General features: G+C 35.5%; 1 protein-coding gene across 2 annotated transcripts; it reads left to right on the top strand.

The window, feature by feature from the left end:
• Nucleotides 1-8529: 8529 nt before the first annotated feature.
• On the top strand, nt 8530-11129 carry LOC111409208. Of its 2 annotated transcripts, XM_023039206.1 has the most exons (6): nt 8530-8593; nt 8688-8760; nt 9538-9992; nt 10102-10274; nt 10405-10458; nt 10552-11129. In XM_023039206.1, the coding sequence occupies exons 1-4, from the start codon at nt 8588-8590 to the stop codon at nt 10252-10254; spliced, it is 687 nt and encodes a 228-aa protein (XP_022894974.1). In that variant the 5' UTR covers nt 8530-8587; the 3' UTR covers nt 10255-10274; nt 10405-10458; nt 10552-11129. The 2 variants fall into 2 exon arrangements, with proteins under 2 accessions (XP_022894974.1, XP_022894973.1); XM_023039205.1 differs by having other exon boundaries at nt 10102-10458.
• Nucleotides 11130-12064: the final 935 nt, after the last annotated feature.

Raw genomic sequence — 12064 nt, 5'->3', positions numbered from 1 at the left:
TGAAAGTGGCTTTCAATTTATTGCCCAAAGTAGTTTTTTATCTGAATTTCTTGTTTAAATAATTGTAGAGTTCTAATTGAAGTACACATCAAGAGGAATTCTAATTGAAATACTACTGAGGAATTCTATTCAAGTTTAATTGACAAATTCTAGTTAAAATTCTATTTGGAAGCCTATTGGGAGTTGAAATTTGTGTTGGACTTGATGAGATCAAATAAGAAAATTTTTGGCGTTTTATTTCATCTACAACTCTACTTCTAGGGATGGATTTATTCCTTTAAATATTAGACTCTTTTTCTAGATTTGTGAAGCTTTATTGCTATAATTGCATTCTCTCCATATTATTATTGAATAAAACATAGGTTCCTCTACTTAACTCTCTTTTTGTTTCTTTATTTTAATATTGTTCTATTGGTTGTGATCTTACATAATTCATATTACACCATTAAATCTCAATTCTTGCATCGCCTTCCGGTCCAACAAAGTGGTTTCAAAGCCGTTTCACCTTCAACAAGTGGAGCAAGGCTGCAGGTTTTTCGTGATTTGAATGAAATTTTTTTCAGAGATGGCTACTTTGAAATATAATATTTCCCTGCTGAATCGCAATACGAGATTTCGTTGTGACAAGTAAAGATGAAGATTATTTTGGCGCAGATGGATTTAGACAATGCTATTGGATTTTGATAAGATGTCAGCTAATTGGACAATGGAGGAAAAACAATAGAAGGATGGGAAGGCTTTATTGCAGATTCATCTTCACCTCTCCAATAACATTCTGTAGGACGTCTTGAAGGACAAAACAACAATGACTTTGTGTTTGTAACTAGAGCAGTTGTGTATGACGAAAAATCTTCAGAGCAAACTACATCATAAGCAAAGGTTGTATTCCCATCGCATGGTAGAAGGAGGATCATTGAAAGACCACCTTGTTGTGTTCAAAAAAATCATCGCAAATTCAGAGATATTGGAGGTCAAATATGATGAGGAGGATCTGGCTTTGATCCTATTGTGTTCGCTGCCCACCTCTTATTCATCGTTTCGGGACACGATCTTGTACAGTGGTGACAAGCTTACCATTGAAGACGCTTATGATGTTTTATAATCAAAGGAGAAGATAAAGCATCTGATTGGAGCTGCATCTAGGGATGAAGAAGCTCTGGTATCTTATGGTGGTAGACGAAGGGACAGATCGAAGGTGAACTACAGCAATTTGTATTGCTTCTACTATAGAAAGAAGTGACATATTCAGAAGGATTGCGATGAGTTGTAGGCTAAATGTGATTTAGCTGCAAATCATGGGACACGATCATTGACTTCGAACGAGACCAATGTAGATGAGGATTTTTTGAATTACGGTGATGTGATGTTGATCGTAGTATTTGACGTAGAGTCTAAGCTTGACGAGAAGTGGATTCTTGATTCAACATGTTCGCAACATATGTGTTCCAATTATGACTTGTTTCAGACATATGAGGAGGTTAAGCTAGGTGGAATTTTCATGGGAAACAACCAGTCTTGTCGAGTTGCTAGAATCGGTTGAGTCAGATTAAGGTTGCATGATGGCACGGTCAAAACACTTGGCTAGGTTTGACATGTTTCATATCTGAAAAGAAATCTCATCTCGCTGAGTACACTGGATTCAAAAAGGTATAAATTCTCTGATGGAGGTAGAGTTTTGAAGGTCCGAATGGGTGTCCAGGTTGTATTGAAGGGACGAAAGAAGTTTCAATTGTACATCTTGTAGGGGAGTGTTGAACCAGTTAAGAGACATCTGAACAAGTTTAGTACTGTGGTGGAAATTTCGTTTGGTACAGTACCTTTTGTGATGGGCTCTGGGTTAATTCAAAACATTGCTCTGGGAGCATTGATGATTCTACTTTGCCACCAATTTCAGCAGATACACTATGTTCAGTTGCTAGAGTTGGATCCATTAAGCGTAGGTGATGTCTGTAAGCTTTTGGGATGGTGAAGGTGATAGTTCTAGCAAGGAGTCTTCTAATCATGCATTTTGTTTGGTTTCTGCTATGGGGTGTGCTTATTCCTAGGTGAAATTTTGGAACCCAGTTTAGGGTTCAAGTGTTGCTTGTAGACACCGCCAGGGAAAAATGTTGCTATGGAATGGAGAATTTTGGTTCTGGTTGAAGAATTCAATTTATTTCATTGCAGTCAAATTTATTTTTCTAGGTGGGAAAATTGGTTTTATTCATAGCAGTGGAATTCATGTCAAAGTGGAGATTGTTAGAATTTAGGTGTGACCCGAATTCCTTATTCAAATAATTGTAGAGTTCTAATTGAAGTGCATATCAAGAGAAATTGTAATTGGAATGCTATTGAGGAATCCCATTCAAGTTTAATTGACAAATTCTAGTTAAAGTTCTATTTGGAAGTCTATTGGGAGTTGGAATTTGTGTTGGATTTGATGAGATCAAATAAGGAAACTTTTGGCATTTTAATTCATATACGAATCTACTTCTAGGGATGGATTTTTCCTATAAATACTAGACTCTTTTCCTAGATTTGTGAAGCTTTATTGCTCTATTTATTCTCTCCATATTGTTAATGAATAAAACATCAGTTCATCTGTTTAACTCTCTTTTTTTTTTTCTTTACTTTAATCTTGTTCTATTAGTTATGATCCTACATATTTCATATTACACCATTAAATCTCAATTCTTGTGTAGCCTTCTGGTCCAACAAGGTGGTTTCAAAGTTGTTCTGCCTTCAACAATGCGTTGATAGAATAGCACTTAAATACAATTATTTGTGGACTCTTCATCAACATACACACCAAAGAGCTCCAGTATAAGTGCTAACAATGCACATACAGTATCAAAATCATCTGCAGGTAAGGAAGTAGGTTTAAGCAAGGCCACAAAGTGCCGCTGGAGTATGGGGAATAGAGATAAAGTAAGAGGAAATACCTATTGTACTAAACCAAATTTTATTATTGTGAATAAGTCATTTCCGAGTGCAGATGGCTGTTGGATAAATTTGAATACAAATTACTACCAAATAAAATTGTTTGCCATTTCACTTTTCTCTACATTTGAATCTTAATTGGGTAAGAAGACTCTTGGCCATAGGTACATAAATAATTAGCGTCAAGATGTCAATTCACAATAGGAGAATGTTGGTGGACCACAAAATTGAAATATTAATAGCTTAATTAAGACTGATCTTGATTGGTTAAAGGCTCTTAAGCATGCATACGTGATTGAAATTTCCTTCTTTGAAATGATAGGACCACCAACTAAATATACGTGCTCCACCATGATTGGAGCTTTTGAATGTTATTTACGTTTTGATATGAAATTATTTAGTCAAAAAGATAGCGATTGCAGTCATTTTAAGAAAGATATTAAGTAAGAATATGAGTAATATTATTTTGCATCACCAGCCTAGGTGACATGCATGTGTCATTAATTGATAAACCACCTTAAAGTAGAGAAATGAGTCACATTTAAGATGTCTTAACACTTGCAGCCCTTATAGGTGGGAGGAATAGGCTCCCCCACATTTAGGGGGCGCAATGTGGCACCCCTAGTAGTACAAGGCCCATGTGGCCATGTACAATCAGCAGAGTCCATTGTAAGAATATACTTGGGGGCGAGGCCAGTTTAGAATAAATTAACGTAAGGAAAACACAAGTGGTTAGATCTTAATTTGCATTCGACCTAATGAAGCCACAACTGCAAAGAGTGACATGATTTTGGTAGAGCCAATGAAAAGAAGATGAGATGATCAAAATTAAGGTTGATAAGGATGTAGTCGCTTTGGATGTCTCGATAACTCTAGCTATGTATAAAGCAGTATATAGCAGAAGGATCATGTAGTTAACTCCAAATGCATTAAGAATAATGTTTAGTTTGTTGTTATTGTTATATTAATTAATCACAAATCTAGAGGCTGACAATCAATACAAATTCTATTTCAGTCAAGAAAGATTTTATGTAGAAATTTGTGATTTGTTAGTTTAATGAATTGGGATGCACGCAAGGAACATTTGCATGGATATAAACAAAAAAAGGTCGGCCGCATGCAGATAAATGGAGAAGAGATTGGGAGCTCGGATTTTTAACAAAAGATAAAGAAATAAATGTCTTCCAATGATTTTCTCCTTGGAATATCGAGTTCGGAGATTGTTAAGAATGAATCCTTTGAAAAACACACGTGTTGGCACAATATAGACGATGAACATCAATCAAAACTACAGAGACTGACGCGTAGATGGGCCTCTGGGAAATCTGTCCAAGTTGCTGTAGAATAATCACATACACAGACAATATATACAGATTGTTGCTTCAATTTTGTGTTGAAATGGTAAGATCCCAATTCCCATGTGGGAATGGACAAGTTCACGTGGTTTTGAAGGCGAGCCTCGAGTAATAGAATGTGGGATCAAGGCCATGGATTTTGGGGATTTTGAAGAACAGATACTAAGATGATGTGATTTTCAATTAGGTTTGCCGAAATTGAATAAATTTATTTTTTTCTCTCCTAATTTAAGTTTTTATACCAAGTGATTCAACAAGAAGATTCAAGGTCGAGTTCAAAACTCAAACCTACAGATGATGTTAATGAAAGTACAAAGTATGTAATAATAGATGCCAAATTTAATAAAGACCAATTAGGTTCAAGTGAGCCAGCCACGATGGCATGTGTCCCATATAGAGAGGTGGCCTGAATCTAGCTTAGCTCTATTAAACCAATGACCAACCCACACAGACCTTTTCAATTTTTCCTTTTTAGTCAAGCTCGATGACAGGCCCAAGCTCTACACATTCTGACGTTTTTCTTTGATTGGCACGCTTGCTTGACCTGCTTCATTCCTTTATTTTGAATGAATTGCTTGGTATTGTTGTGTCTTTTGCATGGTGATCTCCGCATGCTCAGATAAAGGTATGAAATGGGTACATACATTTTGCAGAGAAGATGAAAATGTAAGCAATAGCTACGACTGCCATCTGTTACAGAAAGAGCATGAAAGAAGGAAGGTACAATAAACCCTGTCAAAGAGAATTTAAAAAAATTGGGAGCTAGATATATGTATTACTCAGGATCCAATCCAAATACTAGGATAAATTTCAACACTGCAAAGATATAGATAACTAAATTCATGACTAGGTTTTAGACAATTAAGGCATTTAAATTTTGAATTTCACAAAGGTAATCTCTGTTACTTAATTACCTCTATGCAAATCAGAAAATCTTCTTGTTACACCTCGTATGAAGAGCCTCCAGATCATTGTCAACATGGCAGCCAACTAAGCGAATCTCCGCGGTCCATGTCAGCCCACACCATCTAGGTGCCGAGGTGAAATAATCCACTTGTACATCCGTGGTTAGACTAAGGCCCCAAAGTGATTCGCCTCTGAAGGATATGCACCGAAGTAATAAGAGGTGGAATGACGTCTATTGGGACAATATCACGTCGCCTCGTCTATATTAAATTAAATAGGAGATATTTTATGCAAAGATCTAGTAAAATAAGATCCACACAATTGATTAATATGATATTTATACAGCAAACGCCAAAATGTCAAATTACAAAATCCACTCATTAGGGAGTATTAAATGTCAGCCCACCTAGAGACTAATTGATCGATCCCTATGAGAGGACGCATCAGTCAATAGGTGCGGCCACGTGTCCCTCCATCCAACAGTCTTAAATTCGCATCTTTCCCTATAAATACTCACACTTATTTCCATTTCAAGGGTAATGCAATCTTATACACTTAAACATACACATTGCTCTATTGTCTTGATATTAGAGTGTGTTATTTCTTTTATTCATGAATATTCATTGACTTTACCGTCAGAGCACTCGCGATCGCCTCCACCGCCACCAGAAAAGGCCAAGAGTGACTAATGGTTTGCTACCGCGTGCACGAAGTATTTACCTGTTGGCCACATTACCCTACGAATACCAAGGTCAACACCTGCTATCCAGTTTGAAATTTTCCTTATCTGGGAAGGACTCCAAAATGACACAATAAAACAATACCCTTACCACCAAGTCGCAAAATACAATAGCCTCAAGTCTTTGGTGAGTCGCATTAGGCAATGCTGTGATATAAGGGTACCTGAAAGAACCAGTGAGCGATAAGAATGAAATGGAAAAAGAAAGAAGAATGTACTCCATGCCCACAAGGTATGACAAGATATGGAACTCCTTAATTAAATAAATTGAGAAAGAAATAAATTTGATAAAAACAGTTGATTAAATAACTCAAGACATGCATCATCTGGTATATTTTGACAAAGTGTATTTCTTTAAAATCATGTCAGGAGTGCAAACCTGTTTGTTTAACTCACGGAATCAGTGGATATTTCTATAGATGACTAAAATAGAATGGGAGCAGATTTCAATTTGTTGCCAAGAGTATTTTTTTATTATGCGTGGATAGAAGAATAGCACTCGAATACAATTATTTGTGGACTCTCCATCGCCATACACACCAAAGAGCTCTAGTATAAGTGCTAAGAATGCACATACAGTATTCAAAATCATTTTCAAGTAAACCAAATTTTATTTCTTTGAATAAGTCATTTCCGAGTGCAGATGGATGTAGGATAAAGTTGTATACAAATTACTACCAAATAAAATTGTTTGCCATTTCACTTCTCTCTACGTTTGAATCTTAATTGGGTAAGAAGACTCTTGGCAATAGGTGCAAAAATAATTAGCGTCAAGATGTCAATTCATGTACGAGAATGTTGGTGGACCACAAAATTAATATTATTATAACTTAATTAAGACTGTTCTTGATTGGTCAAAGACTCTTAAGCATGCATACACGATTGACGTTTACCTCTTTGAAATGATAGGACCACCAATTTAATATATGTTCTCTACCACGATTGGAGCTTTTGAATGTTATTATGTTTTTTGATGAAATTATTTAGTCGAAAAGATAGCAAATGCAATCATAATAAGACAGATATTAACTAAGAATATGAGTAATATTATTTAGCACTATTGGTACTAAACACCAGTTTAGGTGACATGCAATGTCATTAATTGATAAACTACCTTAAGGTAGAGAAATAAGTCACATTTAAGATGTCTTAACGCTTGCAGCCACGGACTGGTGTTATAGCACTTGTGAATGCTACGTGACATTATTGTAAGTATACATTTGGTGGTGAGGCCGGTTTAGAATAAATTAACATAAGGAAAACATAAGTGGTTGGGTCTTAATTTGCATTCGACCTAATAAAGCCACAACCGGTAAGAGTGACATGATTTTGGTAGAGCCAAGTTAAAGGAGACGATCAAAATTAAGGTTGATAAGGATGTAGTCGTTTTGGATGTCTCCATAAGTCTAGCTATGAATAAAATGGTATATAGCAGAAGGATCATGTAGTTAACTCCAAATGCATTAAGAATAAGGCTTAGTTTGTTGTTATTGTTATATTAATTAATCACAAATCTAGAGGCTAACGATCAACGCAAATTCTATTTCAGTCAAGAAAGACTTTACATAGAAATTTGTGATTCGTTAGTTTAATGAATTGGAATGCACGTAAGGAACATTTGCATGGATATAAACAAAAAAAGGTAGGCTGCAAGCAGATAATTGGAGAAGAGTTTGGGAGCTCGAATTTTTAACAAGAGATAAAGAAATAAATGTTTTCCAATGATTCTCTCCTTGGAATATCGAGTTCGGAGATTGTTAAGAATGAATCCTTTGAAAAACACACGTGTTGGCACAATGCAGATGATGAACATCAATCAAAATGTCAGAGATTGACGCGTAGAGAGTCCTCTGGGAAATCTGTCCAAGTTGCCATAGAATAATCACTTTCCCAGATTGTTGCTTCAATTTTGTGTTGAAATGGTAAGATCCCAATTCCCATGTGGGAATGGACAAGTTCACGTGCATAGATGGTTTTGGGGTCAAGGCCATGGATTTTAGGGATTTTGAAGAACAGATACTAGAATAAGAAGATGGGATTTTCAATTAGGTTTACTGAAATTGAATAAATTTATTTTTTCTCTAATCATTTTAGTTTTTTTTACTGAGTGATTCAACAAGAAGATTCATGGGAGAGTCAAAACTCAAACCTATAGTTGATGTTAATGAAAGTACAAATATGCTGTCGTGCTCAAAAGATGAGTTAGAAGTACGTAATAAGAGATGTCAAACTTAATAGGATTTGTACATTAAGTTTGACATTGTGTAATGTGTAGACAACCGTGCTATTTGGCCAGGGTTAAATCCAAGCCAAACAACAAGGCGCCCCTATTGGAGGTGCGGCCGTTGGCCAAACAGGTTTTTCCATGTGTAGAAAATCGTGTCATTGATTTAAAGAAGTGTGGTTAAAAAATTGTTTTCATGTCAAACTTGATGTCAACCACAATGTACATATAACAAAATTGAACTTAATAAAGACCGAACAGCTAGGCTGTGAAGAAATTTCTCCCCTTACCCACCCTACCCTGCCTCACCTCACCTACCACCATCCATTATAAAGGTTCCAAATATAACTTCTTTTCGGTTGTGGGATTCGCTGCATACACAATATTTCAGTTTCCACCCTCAACAAATCCCCTATTTCAGCAATTCTGATTCTCCATATACAGATGAAGGTAATGGCTTCAAAGTTTAAAACCCTCACTTTTTAACATAATGGTGCATGGTTTACGGATTTTAATGTACTTCGGTTGATGATGATTGATTCAGATATTTAGTTGGATGCAAAACAAGCTTAGTGGAAAAGAAAGGAGAAGCAAACCAAATTCAGCATCAGCAAATGGTATGAGTTCATAATTCTTTATGATTAATTTTAACAAGAAAGAACATGTTTTGTTGTATTGTATTTCCTTCAAATAGAAGGTTGGTAGTGAGTGTCACTTCATATTAATTCTGTAGACTGTCATACCAAAACTGCTTAGTATCACAAGTTTATTTCCAATTTTTGTAAAAATGAGAATGAAAAATATAATTATTATGGACCCCACACAAAATATAGAAATTCAAATTTGGTGGCTTGATATGATGAATAACGGTTATATTTTTCATTTTAATGGAGAGAGAATGGAAAACAAATAGGGGCAAGTCTTGTCCCCGATAAATTTACAACAAGCTAGATGAAAAATAATCTCTCTCTGATTTGGGCTCATTGCTAAATATACTATACCAGATTGAGTCACTCTTTATTTAAAAAAAAAAAAAATAATAATAATAATAATAATTTTACAAGTCTACACAAAGCATGTGCCAACCATCTATGTCGTCATCTACTTAATCATATACTCAACTAGTGTTATCTATACTCGTTATCATATATTCTCATTTCTTATATTCTCCATTTCAGTTATGACATCGCATTTATCTTCATATCAACATTTTTGCTCGTCATCTTATAAACTCGGTATCAAGTATCGTAAGCAACCAATAACTTAATTTGAGCCCTCTTAACGCGGAATATCGATCATTCATTAGTTTACATACGAATACTACTAATGATCTATGCAGAAATCATAAAATGCAATTCAAGACCTCGATCATCTGTTTTCTCATTGTTTCTTAGTTAAAGGCTATATCATGCACCAGACCTGTAAAGAAGAATTCAGTGATTGGCCAAATGGATTGTTTTCTATTGGAACATTTGGAAACAACACTCTAAAAGATACAGAGAACTCCAATCTTCAACGGTGCTTGTCCTCCAATCAACATCAACCAAAGGGTAATCTTCAATTGGAGAAACACATTGACTGTTTGCCTAGCTTGGAACACGACAAAAGTTCGGATGACTTGATAAATGGCGATTCAGAAAATGAAGAAGGTAATCTCCAGGGACCAACCAGTGTAATCCACAGCAGAGAATCAGATACTCGGTTGCACAGCCCAGCATATGTTATTAGTAAAAAATCATTGTCTTTTCTTCTTAAGAAAGCACTCCTCTGTGGCGGCGGATTCAGTTCAACTCCCATCTTAAGAGATCCATTTCCAGAGACAAAATTGGATAAGCAAAGAATAGAGAAGGTTTGGATATTATTATTCATTTCACCTGTCAATGATCTGGTGTTTCACGTTAATCTCTTTTGCCATATTTTTAGTGGAATTTACCTTCATGGATGCCTTTTCTATACAGGTTTTGGGGGCTATCCTGCAGAAAAAGATTTACCCACAAAATTCTACTCAAATGGCTATAGTGAAGAAATACTTGGATATGCCTGAGAGCGATGGTGAAAGTGAAGGAAGTAAATGGGTGAAAACGGACTCAGAATGCAAGTCTTGCGCATGAAGAATTTGAATTTATCTCGGGTTGTGCTACCCCTGTATACCCAAATTATAAACACCAAGCACAACCCATTTATCTTTATTTCATCAATTTGGTCATTTCGGGTTTAATAATCTTAAAACAAATTACTTACATCTGTTGTTCTGATTGCAGATATTGTTCTAGAGATATAATACGCGTCTTCTCCATTACCTTTCAATTTTCAAGGTAATAGTATGCTTGAACCCCCTCAGTCCAAATTCTGTTAACTCATATATCTTGTAATAAATTTTTACATTATGACTCGTTATATTTCTGTAGGTGTTCTTGTTCAATTGATCTGCTCCAGACGGACAAAACTAGGTTCTGAAGGGGATTTTGCACCTCAAATTTTGGATTTTAAATAATGCTCCTCGGGGGGATGCAAATATTTTTGCCATGACTTCCTATGTTGATATCTCATTTTGCCATGTTTGGCTAAGCATTATGTATTTCTCTGAACTTCATATTGAGGTTCAATGGGAGGAGAAAGAGCAGATTTTACTCCTTTTTTTCCTGATATCTGGACAAAATCAGGATGGAAGAATGTTACTTGCGCTAAAATCATGTCTACCTGTACAATCTACCATATGATGTAATCTGAATCACTAAATATAATTATCATGGAAGCTGACGTGATTAAACAATAAGCAAAGAACATAAAAAACTAACATCCCCGCACGTATACCAAGGATAAAATATCTATCACAGTGGTGGAATTTTAGCTCTTTATTAGTCTAATCTTAACAGGAATTTTTATTGATATACACACAAACTACCAATAGAACTGGTTCACATTCCAAGCCCATGCCAACAGGAAACACATTTTTCTCAACAACTTCTAGACAACGAAACAAAAAGAATCTGTAAGAATTGAGGGGTAATTAGAAAAGAGGCGAGATATTGCAACTTTAAACTCAGAAAAGCCGAAATATTGCAACTTTAAACTTAGAAAAGCCGAACCCCTAAGAGAAGGTTTCTCGCAATGAAATTTTCCGAATCATCTTCGTATGTTATTTAACCATTGAAAACTTTCTTCATAAATCCTGGTAAGGAACCTCCAATTCCAGCACCAACTGCTTCAGCCAAATACTTCACCTGCAAATTTCCATGTTTACAATCTTTAGAATCCAATTTCAAGAATAAGAATCTGAGTCTCTACAAGTAAACTGTGATTCGCAGTAGTCTCGGTACTATATAATATGTGGTCCATATGAAAAATCTCTCTCAATCTAACCACTACCAATCCCCAGGGGGAGAAAGGCACCCACACTGACCACCCCCAAATGCCCACCCGTGTTCCCTCTGGTATTCACACCTGTCAAACAATATGCATCCGTAGGCACACCAACGATCTCCACCTATGATGTTTAGACTCAAACACAGCTATCGGGTACAGGTACGTATTTAAGTGTCAGATATTTTATTTTCTAAAATATAAAATACGAAGACATGAGTAAAAAGAGTCCAAATTTCGGACGTAGGTACATGGGTACATTTTTCAAGCTTTAAATTTTTTATTAACCCAAGATGTCATTTTGAATAAACCAAAATTAATTGTTCACAAAGAAGAAAATGAATATTCAATAAGAGGTTAAGATGAATAAAATTCAAATTTTGGAGCTTAGTTTTCTATTATAGAAAGTTAATTACTACATGTTATTAAAATAAAATATGAGGGACTTGATTGCAGTTTGAACTTAGTGGAGCATTAAGTAGCACTATATGGAACACATTTTCATTTTATACAAACACCTTTCAAGAAACAATTTATTCAAACAAAATCTTAAACCAT

Source organism: Olea europaea, chromosome 14, assembly GCF_002742605.1.
Source record: "Olea europaea var. sylvestris chromosome 14, O_europaea_v1, whole genome shotgun sequence".
NCBI classification, from domain to species: Eukaryota; Viridiplantae; Streptophyta; class Magnoliopsida; order Lamiales; family Oleaceae; genus Olea; species Olea europaea.
The sequence above is the reverse complement of the archived record's forward strand: the minus strand, read 5'-3'. Positions and strand labels throughout refer to the sequence as shown.